Raw genomic sequence first — 22,500 nt, forward strand, 5'->3', positions numbered from 1 at the left:
CGATAATGGCTAAATTGGGCGTAATTACACACGGCCTCGAGCCTGCCTCGGCCATCAAGTGTGTGTGTGTGTGTGTGTGTGTGTGTGTGTGTGTGTGTGTGTGTGTGTGTGTGTGTGTGTGTGTGTGTGTGTGTGTGTGTGTGTGTGTGTGTGTGTGTGTGTGTGTGTGTGTGTGTGTGTTTGTGTGTGTTATACTGTTTCTTTCCATGCATCATATCAATTTTGTGTGTCACTGGAAAGACCTGATTCTAAGGATAACTTAAAGATATAAGTAGCATAACGAGAATCGAATCACACATTACTGTGTTTCATATCTCAAGTGATTACACAAACAGCAGCTCTCTCTTAAGGATTGCAATGGGCAAGGAAACGAAGACAATACCTCCACAAGGCAGCGTGAGCCTGTCTGGAGAGAGAAATCATGCAAAAAGCAAAACTCTTCCCCACCACCCTTCCTTTGGCTTGAGATATCCTGCCATAAAGTTATGGACGTTGTGCAGAAGCGTTGCAGGTCGGGAAGGGGTATATGACAGGCCTGGACCACTGCCACGCCACCTCCCCTCCCGTCTCGTCACTGCACGGACGCTTTCTAAAAAGAGCGTTCCCTTGCTTGCCCTCTCGATGCACAGGCAGTCAGGCACCCTAACACTTCTGAATGTATTTCGTTGCAAACTTAGGATAAATGACTCTTTAGTCCCTTATAATTTATATGGTTATCAGTACACTCAACAGTTATTTATCCGTAAACTGTATGTATGCACATATGTATGAGAGTAATTCACAGGTAATTTCGCAGTAAAGCAGAGTTACTCTGTACACACGCACCGTCTCCTGGCCAGGCTTACCGATTCGCGCCACTTTTCAAGGTGTTCATAAACATTTCCAAGTAAAAAATTATCTATTTCGAATATTTAAGAGTAATTCACCACTATCTACACTTTATTTTCCTGCTGATTACTGCAACCACGGGCTTCATGGAGTATTCAGAGGTTAAAAAAATGGGAAATAGAACTTTAGCTTTCTTTTAAAAGGCACGGAAAGTTCCCTTCAGAAGCATGTGGCCTCTGTTCTTTTGTCTCTGCACGCCTCGTGTGACAAGATTCTCTTCTACTCATATCCACAACAAACTACACTGCCTTATCAGCATTAACGGTGGTAATAGGAAGCTCGTGTGGCCGCCGCTCACAAGGAAACAAATTGCTTTCTGGAAACAAATTGACGCGTTATGACGCAAGTCTGACGCGGTATGACGCACTCACTCACACTTATGTCACTGCCAACTGATATTTTCTCGTGGTTTCCCATCCATTTATTCATTTCCACTACAAAAAAATATTTTCTCGCCATTTTCTATCGTTCGATTCCAATTTTTGTGAATATTTCTTTTTCACTTCTTAGATTTCTTGTTTTTATTTCTAACCACTTTTATTTTCGTTCTTTAATTTCACCCTATCTGTTTTCGTTTTCTATCAGTTTTTATTATTCTTTTTTTTCTCTCAATTTCTCCCTCTTCCCCCTCCTCCTTTTCCTCCTCCACCTCTTCCTCCTCCTTCTCCCACTCCTTCTATTCCTTACCATCACAATCTTTCCTTTCTCCTCTTCAGTCCCTGCCAAATTCCACCAGTCTCTCATATTTTCAACAACGCACTGAATGGAATACACACACACACACACACACACACACACACACACACACACACACACACACACACACACACACACACACACACACAGTTTCTGCTCCTCCTCCTCCTCCTGATGGCGACCTTCCTTCCTTCCTTCATTCCTTCCATCCTTCCTTCCCTCCCTCCTAGAGCAATGTTAGTATAAATTTACCACTTCAATTTTCTTCTCAACTCAAGCTAGAAAAGGACGAAAAATATGCTCAAGAAGACGAATAAGTAAATATGCACAAAAAGAAAAAAAAAGGCAGCAGCTCTTACCCTCAGAAAAAGGTAAATAAAAATGAAAATAAAAAGTTAACCCGTTTGAATTACCACTTTCACTGCAATCTCTCCAGCGCAGCCTCGCCAAGGACGCCGCTGGTTGAGTGAGTTCCAGGGCAAAAATATTTAAGGCCGCCTGCTTGTCTGCTTAGTGAGTGGGAGACGTGGGAGGGAGGGATTTTGGTAGTTGTAGTAGTGGTGATGGTGGTGGTGGTAGTCGTGGTGGTGGTGGTGGTATTGTTTTTTTTTTTTTTTTTGTGGTGAAATATCGTGATGTTTTGTTGAATGATTCTTGCTATACTTTACTCTTCCTCTCTTCTTCATCATCTTCACCTTCTTCATTTTCTTCTTCTTTTTCTTCTTATTCTTATTCTTATCTTCATTTTATTATCTTCTTTTTCTTCTTTTCCTTTCTTTTTCTTCTATAGTTTTCTTCCCTCTTCTCTTTTTCACTATCACCCTCATCAATGTTCATGCACGCATCACCACCATGCACCATACACTATACACCATGCACCACTACACCTAAACTATCATGGTAAGCGCATACAGACATTCACAATCACATACTTGACAAATAACACAACGCAAAACATCACCACAAAAGATAGGTACTCCCTGCATTATAGCGCTCCAATATATCAAAACACCGTCAATACACTTGTGAGAAACTGGACCATTTGAAGGAAAAAAGCAAAGAAAAAGAAGAGTTTCCTTGTTCTGCATGGCTGGTGGCGTTACTCGTATGTAGAACACCTTTGAGTCTCATTCACTATAAATACGAAGCTACTGTGCGTCATATTCCTCATAATTCACCCTGACCTATACTCACCTTGGAAGTACTGGAGGGGTGAGCTAGCCACCTCCATTCATCATCATCTCGCATAAGGTAAAAAAATGATTAATCCCACAGCTGTAGTCTGTCAGTTCAAAGAGACGGTGTGTGGTGTTCGTAGGGTTAGTCAAGTGAAGAATCATAAAAACACACATTCCAGAATTCCACGACGACAATGTTTCTAGCAACCCTAACACTACACGAGGACTTTCGGACAAATCAGTTGCTGTTTGTCACTCTCATAACACACCGCAGTCGTCTAAGAAGCCTGTCACGAGCATGTTTGTACCATTAACGCGAGAATTAAGAGACCTGTAGGAATGTACATGACAAACCTTGACAATATTCCGAGAAAATGGTGAATAAATAAAGACTGAACTAAAACGACACCAGATCTCTTCCCACCAGCATTACAGTACACATGAACGCTGATCCACCTTACTGAAGCACCCGTGACACGTGTACTATGACAGCGGTGATGAAGCGATGACACGGTTCACTCTGCCTCGCCTCATGACGTGTCAATACCTGAGGTCATTCAACATCTGTCAAGTCAAAAGGTGTGCAGTAGTGGATTATTTATCAAACCTTACAAACCACTCTCACTCCAGTCGTTCATCCATCACTGCGCCACCATCAGTCATCCTCACGCCAGGCACTCTCACTCACTCACTCCCAGCTCTTACCTCTCACATTCTTTCTCCGCATCAAACAACTTTTTCCTTGGTGTTGCATTTAAAGGCTTTTCACCAATGTCATTCGTTTGTCCCTTTTTTGTCACCTGCTTTCTGTACTCTTATTGATGTATACAGTGCGCACAATCTCATTTCTTTTCTTAGTTCTTACAGGAATACTTGAAACTTGAATCATTGAGAATATTATCCTTCGATTCACAACTGCCTTTTTCAGTACTGTGTCATCCCTGTCGTCGGCATGACCACAGCAGCAGAAGACTGAACACTTTACAAAATGGCTAAACTTAATGTAAAATTCTTTATCACAAGTCATACAGGTAAGCAGTGTGGGTGCCGTCAAGGGAACCACCGCTAAACTCGTATTAACTTCCAAAGATTGCCAATATAAACACTGCTGCCAGCTATCACAAGGCTGCATCAGTCACCACACACACACACACACACACACATAAGAGCCCTACGCAGAGCATAGACCCAGACGTAAAAGAAGAAAAGAATATATCAAGGATTAAGCTGCAGCGCCATAAGATTCATCAAAACGAACGCCATAAACTGTTATGGGTGGTGGTAGCACAGTGGAGGTGCGAGGCAAACCTTACGTCATAAAAGTATTACCAGCAAAGTAGCCACCACATGCTGCAGTTATGTCATTTCTATGTGAGTTTTCTTGACACAGCATACGTAACTGCTTGTACTCTCAGGCTGCCGATACTCTCCTTTCCTTTCCCAACCAATAGAAAATGAGAATATGTGTGTGTGTGTGTGTGTGTGTGTGTGTGTGTGTGTGTGTGTGTGTGTGTGTGTGTGTGTGTGTGTGTGTGTGTGTGTGTGTGTGTGTGTGTGTGTGTGTGTGTGTGTGTGTGTGTGTGTGTGTGTGTGTGTGTGTGTGTGTGTGTGTGTGTGTGTGTGTGTGTGTTCTTGAAACCACGGATATGGTGTGTCTCTCCGCATGTCAGTGTTTCTACATATCTGTGTGTGTGTGTGTGTGTGTGTGTGTGTGTGTGTGTGTGTGTGTGTGTGTGTGTGTGTGTGTGTGTGCATGTGTGTGCGTGTTCTTGAGTCCACGGATATGGTTCAGCTCAGTGTGTCTCTCCGCATGTCAGTGTTTCTACATATCTGAGTGTGTGTCTGTTTATGTTGTACTTGTGGCTGTGGGTTTCTCCACCAATGATTTCCTCCGCTGGCTGAGTGACTGACGCCTGCGACACCACCCGCCTCTCCTCCAACACGCAAGGCCGCCCTCCCTCCCACTCGCCCTCTCTACCTCACCACATCTACCACCCACACCTCCCACCTTCAATCTAGTCTTACGCCACCTCGACCCTTTTGGTAGAAGTTATTGCAGTAGTAGTAGTAGTAGTAGTAGTAGTAGTAGTAGTAGTAGTAGTAGTAGTAGTAGTAGTAGTAGTAGTAGCAGTGAAGCAGAGAAGCAGAGAAGAGAGAGAAGAAGAAGAGCAGTAGTGGCAGTAGGTGGTAGTAGTAGTGGTAGCAGTAGTGGTAGTGGTAGTGGTAGCAGTAGCAGCAGTAGTGGCAGCAGTAGCAGTAGTGGTGGTAGTAGTAGCAGTAGCAGTAGCAGCAGCAGCAGCAGTAGTAGCAGCAGTAGCAGTAGCAGTAGTAGTGGTAGCAGTAGTAGTAGTAGTGGCAGTAGTAGTAGTAGCAGTAGTAGTAGTAGTAGTAGTAGTAGTAGTAGTAGTAGTAGTAGTAGTAGTAGTAGTAGTAGTAGTAGTAGTACAAGTCTAAGCGTGGTGGTGGTGGTGGTGGTGGTGGTGTGGGTGGTAATGATGGTGGTGGTAAGAACAATCAACTTTATCTCTCCATTATTTCTGAATCAAACGTTTATTGTTCTTTTTCTACAACTGGCTTCCTCTTCCCTTCTCTCTCTCTCTCTCTCTCTCTCTCTCTCTCTCTCTCTCTCTCTCTCTCTCTCTCTCTCTCTCTCTCTCAATGATATTACTTCCGCTTCCTTTTTTTTTTCTTTTATCTTCTCACCCACCTGCCTGGAGGGTGTATTTAACTTTTTTTTTCCTTTTCTTTCTTTCTTTCGTTCCATCAAGAGCGAAATATCTGATAAGGAATGCTTTGTTATATGAATGATGATAATGATGGTAATGATGATGATTAGTTATCACACAGCACACAGCACAGCACAGCACAGCACACACACACACACACACACACACACACACACACACACACACACACACACACACACACACACACACACACACACACACACCATCAAAAGCTTAAATTGGCAGAAGTTAATTCGTTTGATTCTGCCACGATTCTTCCCTCTCGCCGGCAGTCAGGAGTGCCTAACCTTAGTTCCGGGATTCACAGTCTTCGTAGGAAAACCAAAATAATATATAATGACGTTCCCGCTGCTCAAGGAAGGCTATTACTGTACATTACCTCCTCGTGCAGTACGCAGAAAACACGAAGGCTGCCGCGGATTAGTCAGGCTTGGCTCCCTTTCCATGAAGATAAGTGATGCACGCTTCCAATCTCCTATCTACTTATGTACTCTGATCGACATCCACTCGGTAAATGTAAAATCCTGTGAGACCGAGTTATTTTCTTTCTTTTTTTTTTTCAATATACAAATCTTCCATTAGATATGATAACGTGACTGTAGAGGAATCTTAACTCATGATGTGGTGTACTATGTTCCAGAATACTTCCTTTTCTTACTTTTCTTATTCTTATTTTGACATGTAAATTTCTGATACTGTACGATAACATGACTGATAACGTGGCTGCAGAGAAAACTGAAGTGAAGATGTGGTGTAGTAGGTATGTTCCAGAGTATTTCTTTTAACATTTCTTATTCTTTTTTTGACTTCCAAATTCCTGAGACCATAAGATAGAAAACATTATTGGTTCAGAGGTTTTAGTGATTATTTGGTAGAGTTACAATATACAACTTCTCTCTCAGCCGCATAATATTGTAAAATGTCTAGTAAGAAAAATTAAAAATAGTTAAAATAAAATCTTCGCAACATACAGTAACTATTGGAAAGTGATTATGTGGTTTTATAACAACAAATTTCTTTCTTTCTTTCAGCCGCACGATACCACAAAAGAGCCAGTGAGAAGGAGAAAAAGCAAGACACGAAAGACGCAGACACGAGGGTGACAAGAGGCGGCCCTGGTTGACGAGGTGTTTGGGTAGGAAGCAGACACAACCTGGCGGGGCTATAGCGAGGCGGGCAGAACCTGTGATGCCCTGACGGATGACTTGCTACTGCTACTATGACGGCTGCTATATGTTGATGCTGCTGCTACGACTCATGCTACTAATTGTACTACTATTGCTATTACAACTATTACTACTGCTACTACTACTACTACTACTACTACTATTACTACTACTACTACTGCTACCACTACTACCACTACTACTACCACCACCACCACCACCACCACCACCACCACCACCACCACCACCACCACCACCACCACCACCACCACCACCACCACCACCACCACCACCACCACCACCACCACCACCACCACCACCACCACCACCACCACCACCACCACCACCACCACCACCACCACCACCACCACCACCACCACCACCACCACCACCACCACCACCACCACCACCACCACCACCACCACCACCACCACCACCACCACCACCACCACCACCACCACCACCACCACCACCACCACCACCACCACCACCACCACTACCACCACCACCACCACCACCACCACCACTACACCACTTACTATTATTATTACTATTATTACTACTACTACTACTACTACTAAAAACAATAACAATAACAATAATAGTAATAATCATAGTAATAATCATAATGATAATAATAATAATAATAATAATAATAATAATAATAATAATAATAATAATAATAATAATAATAATAATAATAATAAAAACTACGATAATAATAATAACAATAATAATCATAATGTTGTTACTACTATGACTCATGATAACAATAACAACAAAAATTATAATAGTAATAGTAATAATAATAATAATAATAATAATAATGATAATAATAATAACAATAATAATAATAATAATAATAATAATAATAATAATAATAATAATAATAATCATAATAGAAATACAGAGTGAATAATCAAAATGTAAAATAAAACAACATATTTGATTTATGTTCCTTATTTCATCGGAGGAGTAAGGTTGCTAGATGAATAAGTGAATGAAAGGCCCAATGAATGAACAAGGACATGAGTGAACAAAATATCAATAAATGAATAAATGGATATAAATAACACCATAAAAAATAAATTCTCCACCACGGAATTCCCCGACTTTTCTTTCCTACGTGTCTTTTATTCACTGATGACGAGAATTAGAAGAGCGGAAAAATTATATTGACGATAACAACAACAACAACAACAACAACAATTATACCAAACAAAAAAACCCACTAACATTAACCCCTTCAGTACCAGGACACCGTTTACTATTTGTTGATTTTATACAGCTTCAGAAACTTACGTGGGGAATAAAATGGTGAAGATTCTGCATGGCCGCTAAACTTCTGACCTCCATAGAACCCTTCTTAATGTAAATACAAACGTTCAATCACACCGCAAAACTCAAGGTAAAAATGCGTCCCAGTACTGAAGGAGTTAAAAACGTAATTTCTATAAAGGTGAACAAAGCTTTCACTGGTTCGTCAATCGTGACTCCCCGCTTCGAGCCACTGCGCCGAGGCTTCTGAGGAGAAAATTGGGAGAGAGAGAGAGAGAGAGAGAGAGAGAGAGAGAGAGAGAGAGAGAGAATATGTTTTGGACTGAGAAACTTAGTCGTATAAAGATTTTCGTGAGCTAAGAATTCAAAACAGGTAATAATATGTAGAGAATGTAAAGTATGTATTTTTATAACCTCCGGAAATAACAGGTGAGAAGGAGGAAGAGGAGGAGGAGGAAGAGGAGGAGGAGGAGGAGGAAGGAAGAGGAAGAGAACTAAGGAAGAACGAGGACAAGGACGAGAAATAAGAGATAAGGTCTATTGGATTTGATGGCAGAAGAGAGAGAGAGAGAGAGAGAGAGAGAGAGAGAGAGAGAGAGAGAGAGAGAGAGAGAGAGAGATGAAAATTTATACGGATCTACAAATCTAACGACGGAGAAACAAAAAGAGAAAACAAATGAAAACAATGGAAGCGAAGAAGCAAAGAAGAAATATACCAAAAGAATTAAGTAGAAAGAGAATAGAAAAAAAGTTAAGAAATTCAAGGATTGGAGGAGGAAGAGGAGGAGGAATACAAAGGAATACAAAGAAAGAACAGATAGCAACACAAGTACTGGGCCTAACGAGTCTGAGGAGGAGGAATACAAAGGAATACAAAGAAAAGAACAGATGGCAACGCAAGTACTGGGCCTATCGAGTCTGTCTGCGTGACTCCTCTACCACTGCAGGTATATCTCAAAGAAGCAAATGTTAAGAGGAAATCTTGCAATGAGAAGCATGAAAAAAGTAGGTACATTTCTCACGTCTAAAAACTGTGACATTCAAAAATAATTGCAAAAACTTTAAAAACTCCTAAATGAAAAACAGGTCACAGAATTATTTAGTTTATTTCAGAGAGCCAAACGTTAAAAGGAGAAATTCGTAATGAAAAAGCATGAAAAATTAGTTACAGTTTTCCTTATCTCTAATTTATCTATAATCGTGAGAATTTGAAATATTTACTAATTTTTTTCAAGGTCTAAATAAAAAGAAGCGTGACCACACAATTGTTTAGTATACCTCAGAGAACCAAATGTCAAAAAGAAGGACTTATGATATCGTTAACGTAAATACGGAAAAGAACAGGGCTGTGTACAGATCCTTGTGGTAAACCGCTTAAAGTTTCTCGACAAATTTGAAGATATACCATTTAAAACAACGCGCTGCTTTCCCTCAGAGAACCAATCTTCGAGCCATTTGAGAAGCAGGAGGAGGAGGAGGAGGAGGAGGAGGAGGAGGAGGAGGAGGCCTACCTACCACCATCTTAGCCAGACTGGTGGAGAGGAAGAGAGGAGAGGAGCCTTCCTTGTCCCTTCCCTCCCGCGGATCATATTGCAGTACACCGCACGATAGAGGAGGTGAAGGGGAAAACAAACACCAAGATGCCTCCCTCCTTTTTTTCTTCCTCTTCCTTACTTTTTCTCTCTTTCTCTTTCTCTCTCTCCTCCTCCTCTTCTTCCTCCTTTTGAGAAGCAGGTTGTCTTTTACTGAGAAAGATAGAGGGAAAAATGTTTTTTTTTGTTACACTTTATTTTCTTCCTTCTTCTTCTTCTTCTTCTTCTTCTTCTTCTTCTCCTCCTCCTCCTCCTCCTCCTCCTCCTCCTCCTATCTGCCTCCAGCGCAGCAGATAACACATTAAATCTTCTGTATATATGTAACAAACAATAACAAATGTTCGACTTATCAGTCATGAAGCTTTACAGATGGAAATAAATACACATGTGAAATTTTAACTTATAAGTATACTAACATACATATCACACCTTTAGTGTTCATTAATCATGTGTGTGTGTGTGTGTGTGTGTGTGTGTGTGTGTGTGTGTGTGTGTGTGTGTGTGTGTGTGTGTGTGTGTAATTCACCTCCTCGGTCGTCTGCTGGTCACCCAGCCAGTCTTCCCCATTACGGAGCGATCTCAGAGCTCATAGACCGATCTTCGGGTAGGACTGAGACCACATCAACACACAACACACACCGGGAAAGCGAGGCCACAACCTCTCGAGTTACATCCCGTACCTATTTACTGCTAGGTAAACAAGGGCCACACATTAAGAGGTTTGCCCATTTGCCTTGCCGCTTACCGGGACTCGAACCCGACCCTCTCGATTGTGAGTCGAGCGTGCTAACCACTACACTACGCTGTGTGTGTGTGTGTGTGTGTGTGTGTGTGTGTGTGTGTGTGTGTGTGTGTGTGTGTGTGTGTGTGCAGTGTGTGTGTGTGTGTAGTAGTAGTAGTAGTAGTAGTAGTAGTAGTAGTAGTAGTAGTAGTAGTAGTAGTAGTAGAAGTAGTAGTAGTAGCAGTAGGAAGAGAAGGAGGAGGAGGAGGAGGAGGAGGAGAGCATTAGTAGTAGAGATAACAGCAGTAGAAGTAGTAGCAGCAGCAACACGAACACCACCAACACCACCACCACCACCAGAACCACCACCACCACTAGCAGTAACAGCGATTAAAAAAAAAAAAAAATGATAATGATAATGATAATAGTAATAATTGATAATAACAACAACACTAACAACCATAATAGTAACAACAACAAGAACAATTACTGCTAATGGCCTTCTCTCATGCAACCAAAGCGTCAAAAGCACCAAGACAAATTGAGGAAGTTGCATTGTGCGGTACATAATAATAATAACATTTAAATACACCGAGAGAAGAATAAACAGACACTTCAATTAAATATTTCATACGTGTACATATATTCTTGCAAGGAATTCATCATGCTGTATAGCGACACCACGGAGCCGTCCTTGTGTGTGTCAGGGGTGGGTGACACAAGCGAGATGACTGTGCTGTGATGCTGTATGAGAGGAATGGGAGGGGAAGGTGGTCGTTTATGTTATGGTAGAAAGGCGAAGCGGAGACAATGAGACGAAGGAAGAACATGACAGCGCTGAGAAGAAAAGAGAAGAGAAGAGAAGAAAAGGGAAAGAAGAGAAAATAAAAAGAAAAGCGAAGAGAAGAGATGACAGTATAAAGAATAGATAAATAAAGAGAGAAGAGAGGGAAAAAAGAGAAGAGGAAAAGTAAAGAGAAGAGATAAAAGTATAAAGAAGATTAGAGAATAGAATAGAACAGAACAGAACAGAACAGAAGAAAGAAAAGGACAGAGGAGAAGAGAAGAGAACCTGGCACATGAGAACATAATGAGAGAAGAAAACTCAAGAGTTGATAAGAGAATACTAGTATAACAAAGCATAACAGGGTAATAATTCATAGAAAAGTCCTCACCCTAGTTATCAGTGAGAATGAAGGAAGGAGGAAAGGCAGGCAGGAAGGAAGGAAATAAGCCTGAGCGATAAGTACCTGCGAGCATGTAGTACAGTAATGTGGTGTAGTAGTGTGGTAAGGTTGTACTGCAGGAACGTGATAATTAAGTAATACAATGTGATGGTAATCCAGAACAGTAGCAGTCTGGTAACGTAGTGAGTGATGTGGAGATACATTTATGCTCTCGTGTATGATGAGATGGCAATAAAATAACGTAGCAATGGAATAATACATAATTTTCCACCATTTCCATTCGTCTTCATAACAATGGCAGGCAATTTGAGTGTCGCTAATGATGCAGTTAATGGCAGCAATGATTAATTTTTCCTTGTTTGGATCACAAAGGCAAAATATCATTTTGTTACATTCGCAAGTGAAGAAATTTTTAAATAAAGTCATAAGAAGGAAATTAAGTTGGAAAAAAATATGATTAACAGATAAACCGTGACATTGTAATGAGAAATTTTCAAGTGTCATTATTATTGTCATTATCGTTATCAATGCGTCAGTTTCCAGTCTATTTATTTTTTTCCTTTACTTAAATAGATCTGCAACAGTAACAGAGTAAAACGCAACACAACGTTTACCTCCATCATTACCTCACAGAGGCAGCTACTGATCCAGCGCGATGCAAACACTGGCGGAACATTGCTGGGGGGGGATACAGTGGTTCTAGTAATGATGGAAATAAACAGTTAACGGAAAGCAGGAAGTGCGGTCCATTTTGGAAAAGTCTCAGCGTGGCATGTAAATGTTCCATTAAAAATTGCCAACATTACTTAGTTTCAGTCTGATTGTCTCATTAAGCTACGCAAAGCACAGCACTGCGAGACAGGGATGGATGCACGAAGAGATGAGCTGATTTGGCAAAGAATATATTAAACATCTATTATATTTCGCCGACTGTGGTGATGAGAAATTCTTTTTTTTTTCTAGTGCTCTTGACTTACAGCGCCTGTAGACATTTCTGCTTCATCTGTTCTGGGAGCCTTACATGCTCAACCTACCTCTTTTATTCAACGGGTATTATCTGCTCGATCCTTGTCCTTGGTTATAAATTTTTAAAGAGACACCTTTGCATAGCTCATGCCGCTCCCATTGTTAAACTGTACAGTCATCATGGAAGACAGGATTATTGTGAAACATGTGGCTCATCTTCAGCCACTCGGCAACAGCTTGATATAGGGTAAGCTTCCGCTGTGTCTCAACCTCAGGTTTCCCAGGTCATCTTGGCCGGGAACTGATCACTATATAGCACGCCACCGCCTGCTATCGAGAAACCACCATGAGTTGGCATAAAACTTGTGAATTTTTCAGCCACGAGCAGAACACTAATTCACAAAGACCATCGGACCGCTTACTTTTGCTTTCAGAGGCGGGATAACAGTGGTGAGTGGCAGCGGATGACCTAGAGCGCAGCTGAAAGAACGAGAGGCGCACTAAAACACCAAAAAGGACACGAATTATAGGTACCATGTTGGTGTTGAAATAAATGGTATCCCTTACACAATAATATGAATTCTAATTACAGTAACCTAAGCTGATCTACGAGTATAAGCCGCCTCCTCTCTCCTTGTCCCGTTCTTACCACTTCCTCCTTTATATATATATATATATATATATATATATATATATATATATATATATATATATATATATATATATATATATATTGGAAGTCAGGATGTAAGAGCGGCGGCTCCGGGGCATGTGCCTGGGATGTCACCACTCGCATTCACGTGCCTTGGAATTCATGTCACATTCTTAAAGTTCAGAGGCACGTGTCGATCAGCGCTCGAGTCTCGGGTCAATGGAGAAAACAGTAACCCTTCGCACCACTTGCACAACCATTGAAAAATGAGTTGTGGTGGTTCACCTCAACTTGGTGTCACCATCACTATGCACACGTTGTCACCCACATGCTGCGCCGCCTGCCGCCCACCACACTTTCCGCACGCCCCTTCGCTATAACTTTGCCTCACTCACACACTCATTCCCCACACAATACTACCACCACTACATAAAACCATCATCATTTGTTACAACCACTCACTCAGCACCATTCATCACAACAACACGCGGCCCCGACACCACCACCACCACCACCACGACCCAACAATCAGGGAGAGTAGATAAATGGCCTCATACTGATGATTTACTCTATTACTTCCTGTGGTATTCATCACAGAAGACTAATGGTTACTTTTCAATAGAGCTCTAATAATTCATGGTATAAGAGACGCCAACTGTCTTGCACTAACCAAGCATTGGCTTCACGCTTCGATATATACCTTTCTTTTCCCTCTGTTTTCCTCACGTGGATTATCACGACACTTGCAATTTATCCTCCAAGCGGCGACCACTTCCTCTCACTTACAAAACAGGTAATACTAATAATTCACTAAAGATAATTGCTGTATCACAAGCAGCTGATTACATAGATGTTGCGATAGTTGTCGGCGAAGCGAGAGATCTTTAACGCTCAGAGTACCGAGTGAAGGAACTTAATGAACCTCTCGTAGCCTGTAACTAAAGAAATAATTGTTGCTTCACACCCCACAAACACGCCTCAAGCAGTCTGACGCGGCGCGCTGCTGGGGGCGCGGACCTGCTGCCACGCTGGCCTCTGGGTGTGATTGTTGAAGGTTCAAGGCGCTTAGCTGTGCTCACACCTAGCAGGCGACGAACATCTCTTCTGTCACCAGTAGCAGGAGGAGGAAAAGGAGGAGGAAGAGGAGGAGGAAGAGGAGGAGAAGGAGGAGGAGGAGGAGTGACAGTAGTACTAATAGTTATAGAAGTGTGTGTGTGTGTGTGTGTGTGTGTGTGTGTGTGTGTGTGTGTGTGTGTGTGTGTGTGTGTGTGTGTGTGTGTGTGTGTGTGTGTGTGTGTGTGTGTGTGTGTGTGTGTGTGTAAATGGAAGCAGTTGGGATCCTTTACCTGTGTGATTGCTGAATTACCTTCCCGTTATATTCACGAGCATTCAATCCTACAAAAAAGCTATTGTGATGTTCTCTTACTATTGTTGAGCGATTCCATGTCTTCCTTGTGCTTAGGCTGTGTTGTTACGGCCAGGGCTGTGTGCTGTGCCGGGGTCTGTTGAACGCTTCTAACCCATACTTCGAGACAGGACAGTGATATTTGTGTTACAATATTACGATTCTTATATATGACACTTACTTCCCCTTTGCACTGTGTGTGTGTGTGTGTGTGTGTGTGTGTGTGTGTGTGTGTGTGTGTGTGTGTGTGTGTGTGTGTGTGTAATTCATCACGGTCGCCTGCTAGTTACTCAGCCAGCCTTCTCCATTACGGAGCGAGCTCAAAGCTCATAAACCGATCTTCGGGTAGGACTGAGACCACAACACACTCCACACACCAGGAAAGCGAGACCACAACCCCTCGAGTTACAACCCGTACCTACTTACTGCTAAGTGAACAGGGGCTGCACATTAAGAGGCTTGCCCATGCCGCACCCGGAACTCGAACCCGGACCTCCTCGGTTGTGAGCCGAGTGTGCTAACCACTACACTACGCGGTGTGTGTGTGTGTGTGTGTGTGTGTGTGTGTGTGTGTGTGTGTGTGTGTGTGTGGCGGCATCGTCTCGTCAAAACGTCCCTCACACCCGACAGACCGAAGTGACGAAGGGAATGAAGAGAGGGAGGCGAGGGAAGACGGAGTGAGTGAGGGAGAAAAGGAGGAAGAGCGAGGGGGGTCGTCCGTACCCTCGCATCCGGCTATCCTCATCATCCCTTGCTCAAGGTACGCCTGATGGAGCCGCCGTCCGAGGAAGCCCAGACGAAGAGCAAAACAACCCTTGACAGAACTCGCAGTAGAGGTGGTTATGGGATGATTCACTACCATAATTTGCACCTTAAAGAGAATGAGAGCTTCTGGTGTTAGGGTACTTGCGTGTCTTCGGTAGTCAAAAAAGTTATTTACAAGACTGTCACTTCAATTCGAGTGTATTTCAACAGCCATAAGTTAGGAGCGAAACAAGACAAGTGTTGGCTGCAGCAGGAGTGTTAAGGGAGAAGAGGCAGCGGCGGAAAGTCTCAGCACACCAGTGTCTCAATATTGTCGCGCGTCGCTGCACCGTGCTCCGGGGACCTTTGAACATGGCCTAATAGCTTCGTACTCTACCCGACTACACCGACTGAGATCTATTCACACTTAAGCCTATTCAAGTGGTTCCGTGAAGTCATTAGAGGCGGTAGGGCAAGAGGGTAGGTAGGGTAGATTGGGAGACACAGTAGACATGGTGGTAGTAGCCCAGCGCACCCAATGACTGCTGGAGGGGGTAAATACGTGCTACACACCCACTAACATACACACACACACACACACACACACACACACACACACACACGCACAGCGTAGTGCAGTGGTTAGCACGCTCGACTCACAGTAAATAGGTACGGGATGTAACTCGAGGGGTTATGGCCTCGCTTTCCCGGTGTGTGTTGTGTGATGTCGTCTCAGTCCTACCCGAAGATTGGCCACTACGAGCTCTGAGCTCTTTCCGTAGGGAAAAGGCTGGCTGGGTAACCAGCAGACGACAGTGATGAATAACACATAAACACCAAGGCTGGCACTCTTACCAAATCCTCACTACCTTAACATCAACTCAACGATCCTCTCTTTTTCCTGGCACAACCTAGTTCTCCCGCTCTCTCTCACCTCCTTCCCCTCCTAATGAGAAAAAAAGGAGCACAAGGGCATCTCTTTCATCTGCAGCTGTACAAAAAGTTTCAAGAGCCTCATCTTCGTGATTGCCTCGTAATTGGACTAAAAGGAAAATAAAAGACAGTAAAAAAGGAAAGGAAAACTGTTACTCAAGCTCGTATCATCCTTGCTCTCCATTCTCGACAGCCAGGCAGGGTTCCGGAGGCTTCACGGCGCTGCAATACAGACAGTGGTGCGTGGCAGGGATCCAATGGGCGTCTGTCACGGCCCGACGGCTGGGATAAGTGCCTGCCAGCCTCACATGAAGGTTAGAATGGACTGTTACATCACCTCACCGGACGGAACGCCAGCGGGAAGGTCACAATACTGGATGGTGAAGCTTTAGAGCCGCTCTGGTGAAGGTGGTGGTGATGGGTGTTAGGCTCTGCACAATAACTCACAACAGATGAAGTTTGTGGGCCAGTTTAATAGTGATGATGGTAGGGGTGAGAGTTATCTTTGCACAAGTCTGTCACGATGGAGCACATGCCGCAGTAGACACCAGGCGTGGGTAGCAGGAGGGCGGCGCTGCGAGGTATGTATGGGCGGGTGTCGCATGGCCATTACGGATACTGCTGGGAAACTCCTTCGTGGTATTCACACGCGCACCAGCGGAAGCATGACTACCTAGATATCTAGCGTCTAGTGTTACAGGTGATAAAAAAAAGAATGGATATACTAATAGCAGGACATGATGATAGATGAAACCCATTTGGTCGATACAAGACATGAATACAAACAAATGACCAAAACGAACTGATTCACCAGAGTACTCATGAATCACTGAGAACCGAGGAAGATATAGCCACGTCTAGGCACGAGTGTGAGGAATGGGTGGTAGAGGAGGAGGAGGAGGAAGAGGAGGGACAGTGGGTGGCGGTAAAGAGTCTCCAAGGTGAGAAAGACCCCGACATCTTCAGTCCTTCCTGCCGCGTCCCGTCCTCCTTCTCCTTCCCTGCACCTCACGATCCTACACACAAATGGGGCGTGGTGGATCATGGGTCGTTGCGCTGCTGCTGTGGTCGTCGTCCCCTCGTCAAGTCGTCTTCCTCCGACATCTCTATGAATAGCAAGGCGGCGAGTCGAAAGGAACGAGATTAATCACACTGGCGGCGCAGCAGACGGAGTGGATCAGACTCTGGGTATAAATATTCGTCTAGCATTCGAGTACTGCGGCGACTTGGTTATAGAAGTGTTGTAGAAAGTTGCAGCGTTCTTCAGGGTTCTTTTGCCTTAGCTGCTGTTGTGAGTGATTTCTTAACTCATCGACACGTAGCAATGGATCTCACTGCTTTTTCCTTTCTTTTTATGTACTATTTAAGTCTTTTCATTTATTTTTCTGTTTATTTGTCATTCCGTTCTTTTTTTCTGTTTGCCTATATCTGTTTGTTTTGCTGTTATGTGAATCTGTCTGTCTGTTTGTTTGTTTTTTCTTGTCTACTTGTATGTCTGTTTGTATGTCCATCAGTCAATGTGTCTGTTTGTCTGTCTATCTATGTACTTGTCCCTGTATGTCTCTGTGTTTGACTCTCTCTCTCTCTCTCTCTCTCTCTCTCTCTCTCTCTCTCTCTCTCTCTCTCTCTCTCTCTCTCTCTCTCTCTCTCTCGTGATAACATAGCAATATACACGTCAAGACTCGTAATGCAGGTGTTCCGTCTTACAATCACCAGGTGGGGAGGCAGCACCCACGATCCTCTTTACCGCCGTGACGCAAAAACCCTCAACCGCTACAGTACAAACTTTCGTACAACAATTGAAAATAAACACACACACACACGCACACACACATTAAAGATAAATTCAGACTTTTGCGTTCTTATTATAATGAAGTTTAACACCTCTAATATTCCTTACCAAAGAAGATTGAATAAACTGAAGCATACATCGTTAAAAAAAAAAGGCGAAAAAATAAGCGAGGAATTTACTGCACGTGGCATAAGCGATATAACAAGAGTGACGTAGACCTTAGTTAGTCAGTAATCACGATATGACAAGACGTAACGGGTTTAAAATTGATAAAAGTTGCACTCACATAGTAGGTAGGTAGAAATTGGCTCTCAAATAGTGGCAGGTGACTAGATGAGCCTCAGTAAGAAGGTTGTGAGCGCAGAGGCGATGTGAACGTTAAAAAAAGAATTTTGGATGAAATTGTGCATAGGAATGGTCGATGAACCTGAGTAATTATTATCATTATTATCATTATCATGTCCCTAAGTTCTTTTGTTCTTATGATATTTTTTCTTCTTCATTCTTTTTTTTTTTTTTTAAGTAAGCGGTTTCTACCTATTTTGTTTTTTGCTTTGGGTAATTTTCCTATTTTGTTGCAATTGACAACGATAAGAGCACCAAGAGGAAGAAGAAGAAGAAGAAGAAGAAGAAGAAGAAAAGGAAGAAGACCAGCAACAACAATAACATCAAAAGATAAAAAAAAAAAAAAAAAAACAGATGAAAAACATACGCAATAAACAGATAACAAGAGACAGCACAAACACCCTCCAATCCTTGCCATCGCAGTACGTCATACCAACAGCAGCAGCAACAACAACACTGACCACAGGAGACAGCGATGAGGGCCGTGGCGCAGGGTAAGCAAGCGAGGCGGCGGGCGGGACGGAGGTGGCGGCGGCTGGTTGACTCTGGCGGGAGCTGTGGTGCCGCCGCCTCCGCCCGTCACCTCATCACACACGCCATCACCCACGTACCCTCGTTAGCCACCTCATTACACGCTACAGAGACCCAGCACCACCACCCTTTCTTCCCTTCCCTTCCCCTCTCCCTCTCACCTACGCCTCCCTTCTCGTACTGTAGACCAACGAGGGGAGATGTGTGTGTGTGTGTGTGTGTGTGTGTGTGTGTGTGTGTGTGTGTTTTGCAAGAATGAGAAAAAAAATGATAATCCTGTTTTGTGAGAGTGGCAGGAAGTTGTGACGTGACGAAGCAGGTGCGTGGTGAGGAGGATTCTCTCTCTCTCTCTCTCTCTCTCTCTCTCTCTCTCTCTCTCTCTCTCTCTCTCTCTCTCTCTCTCTCTCTCTCTCTCTCTCTCTCTCTCTCTCTATCTATCTATCTATCTATCTATCTATCTATCTATCTATCTATCTGTCTGTCTGTCTGCCTGTCTGTCAATCTATATCTACCTCCATTTATGGTTTGTTTTCCTTTCATACAGCGGAATATCTTGCTATTATTACCATTACTATTAACATTGCTGTTGTTCTTGCTATGTGGCTGAATTATAGCAATTCTCACAGTTAGTTGCTCTCGCCAGCTCATTCAGCTTATTGGTTGATAGTCTCCTGGCAAGCCCCGTACGATGTACACAGAGAACACTCCAACCGGTTGTCGCCCGTGACTGCCTCGCCACTCTCCTTTGCAGCGCCAGTCATGCAGCATTAAACCCCAAATGCTGTGAATTACTCTGCGACAATTGCAGGCCCCATAAAAAAAAACTTCCTGTGGTGTTGCAACCGCATGGCAGCGTTTCCCATGCAGAGGAAGGGCGGGCGGCACTGCTCTTCTCTGCCTCCTCCCCTACCGTAAAAAAATAAAACCTTGTCACTGTTTTCTGTCTCATCATACTTAATTGAAAAACGTTCAATTCCCGCCACTCTGGAAGGTCTCGCTCCCTGATCCTTGACAAACAGTGGAAGAGTAGACACTTTGCTGCTCGCATCTACTTCATCTTGTTTCACTAGAGTCCACCTTCACTGCTCCATAAAAGCCTCGTGCGGTGCTGTGGGGGCGGTGCAGTGGTTGGGATGCGGTGATGGGGTGGGGCGGGAGGGTACGCCTGACAGCCTGACGAGCAGTAGCGCAAGGTGTGGGAGATGCAAGGCGTGGGATGTCACATTAGTTTATATTCTTCACGACCTCCACAGGCGCGCCGGGCTTTGCTGGGCGTGAAGACGAGAAAATTGTGGCGGAACTTACATGAAAATGAAGCTGAACATTTGTCTTCCGCCCTGCAGGTGTGAGTTACTGGTGGTGTTTTACTCTTCACACAGGAGAGAGCAGACACTTAAGCTGCGTTATATCATGTCTTAGGAAAATAGTTAAGTGTGGAGTGTTCGCCAAGTGCGTAACACACGAGAGCTTGAACACGTGACGGAGATGCAGAGAGGAGTCAGGTTGCTTGTTTTATTTATTTATATCTACTTATATGTATTTTCTAGAGTATTAGTATTTGTGTGTGTGTGTGTGTGTGTGTGTGAGAGAGAGAGAGAGAGAGAGAGAGAGAGAGAGAGAGAGAGAGAGAGAGAGAGAGAGAGAGAGAGAGAGAGAGAGAGAGAGAGAGAGAGAGAGAGAGAGAGAGAGAGAGAGAGAGAGAGAGAGAGAGAGAGAGAGAGTTGTAATGTATCTATGTGTATGTATGTTCTGTTTGTAGAACATCTTATCGTTCATGATGAAGGCACTGCCCTTGTCACAAATTATCACAGTGTGTGTGTGTGTGTGTGTGTGTGTGTGTGTGTGTGTGTGTGTGTGTGTGTGTGTGTGTGTGTGTGTGTGTGTGTGTGTGTGTGTGTGTGTGTCTGTGTGTGTGTGTCTGTGTCTGTGTGTTTCGACATATTCGAGGAAGAAGCAGGTCAAGGCAGGGACAAGCCCTGTAGTGGGCGGATGCACATGTTTCGTTTATAATTGTGGCAGTCTGAGTTTCCTGCTCCCTTGGCTCTGTGTTTGTCATGACACCACGCCACGATGGAAGGTGCCACTGCTCATGTGTGGCAGTGTGTGCCCCGCCCCTCACCCCTCACTCCTCTTCCCTCGCAACCCTTGTCCTATGCACCCTATGTTTGCCGGTCGGGTTTTGTGTATATATATATATATATATATATATATATATATATATATATATATATATATATATATATATATATATATATATATATATATATATATATATATATATATATATATCAACATAACACTACGCTATATATTTCGGCGACAAGCAGGCCATGGACGAAGCTTTGATCCGCGTTGGATGTCAAACGAAGAAGAGGACGCCTCGGGACTGATGACTGGAGAAGACGAGATTAGCACACATGCTAAGTGCTAAGAGAGCATCTTTGTTGAGAAGTTGAGAGGAAATGCTTTGACTCACGCTTAAGAGTGTGTTGCAACGTTGCAACAAGCACGTCACAAGGACAGAAGATGCTCAACGGATGAAAAAAAAATCAACGCATTACTGACAGCAGATACGCAGCAAACCATGTGAGATGAGATGAGATGAACAAAAAAATTTTAAGCTCTTCCCATGTAACTCTAAAAGATAGAAAAAAAGTGGGATTTCACAGTGACAACAAATTCCAAGCCTGAAACAAAAACAACACAAGCGGATGTTTGGCCCGCGTCCCTTCGCCGCTGGGTTTTCTTCAGACTGAGAAAGGCGGAAGGTGTACCAGGAAACGGTGTGCAATTTATAAAAAGAAACAGTAATGAGGAGAGAGCAATGACCCCCCCCAAAGTATGACCCTTGGGACACCAGCTTTCTCCAAGAGTCAACAAAACACAGGTGAGGTCATCAAGTGTGTGAGTTTTCCTTCTTTGTCACTAAAAAAGTTCTCCTCGCAGCGCCCTTTCCTCTCCCGTGCAAGCGATGTGAGCGCGTCATTGTCGTCGGGAGCAAAGGCGTTGAGGAAAGCTTTCTTCGTGGGCGAGTTTATGGCGAATGGATCGTCAGTTTCCGTCCGTGCAACTCGACGGCCCAGCCATTATCCTCATCAAGGAGTTCACGCCGCCACGAGCTTCATTATTTCCATCCTCAAGCCGCTAAGTGTCTGGGAGCTTGAGGAAATATAACATTTTTCTCGTTTGATGCCCATGGTTCTCATTCACTCTTGTTAATGTTTTTCTTTTCTTATTTTTTCTATGCACACCTACTCTTTTCAGGGTGATTCTGCTTATGTCTCAAAAGTTCATATTTTCTCGCATTCATTTAATAATTGTGGTTTGGGTTCTGAAGCATAACAATTTTGTCAACAATACCCTCATTTTTTCCCACTAGGAGAACACCTCTGCGTTTTGTATTTTTAAGTTCACGGACAGGTGAGGAGACGATCTCTAGACAAGCTAGTGAAGCCTAAGTACAGACGAACCGTATAATAGGCAGCATGTAACAGCCCACTAACAGCTGGGTGAGTGTCGGCCAAATGAGTGACGGATAGATGAAATAATAAACGGCGAATAATGAGTGGGAGGATGAGTGGTGGGTGAGTAACGAGGGAGGGCGAGTAACCGGTGGGTGAATGACTGGCGACACGGCTGAGTGGTGGCCGAGGAAGCAGTGAGTGACGTCTGGAATATG

The 22,500-nt window shown here is 43.5% G+C and overlaps 1 protein-coding gene across 1 annotated transcript in view; it reads left to right on the forward strand.

Annotated features, from left to right (window-relative positions):
• LOC123519057 (transcription factor Sp9-like) overlaps positions 1–6,838 on the forward strand; it is a 132,635-nt gene extending 125,797 nt beyond the window's left edge. The window contains exon 4 of the mRNA XM_045280230.1: positions 6,541–6,838. Coding sequence (XP_045136165.1) covers positions 6,541–6,632 — 92 coding nt within the window. The 3' untranslated portion in view covers positions 6,633–6,838. The remainder of the gene's footprint in view (positions 1–6,540) is intronic.
• The last annotated feature ends 15,662 nt before the right edge of the window (positions 6,839–22,500 follow it).

The sequence above is a fragment of the Portunus trituberculatus genome, chromosome 44 (assembly GCF_017591435.1).
Source record: "Portunus trituberculatus isolate SZX2019 chromosome 44, ASM1759143v1, whole genome shotgun sequence".
NCBI lineage: Eukaryota > Metazoa > Arthropoda > Malacostraca > Decapoda > Portunidae > Portunus > Portunus trituberculatus.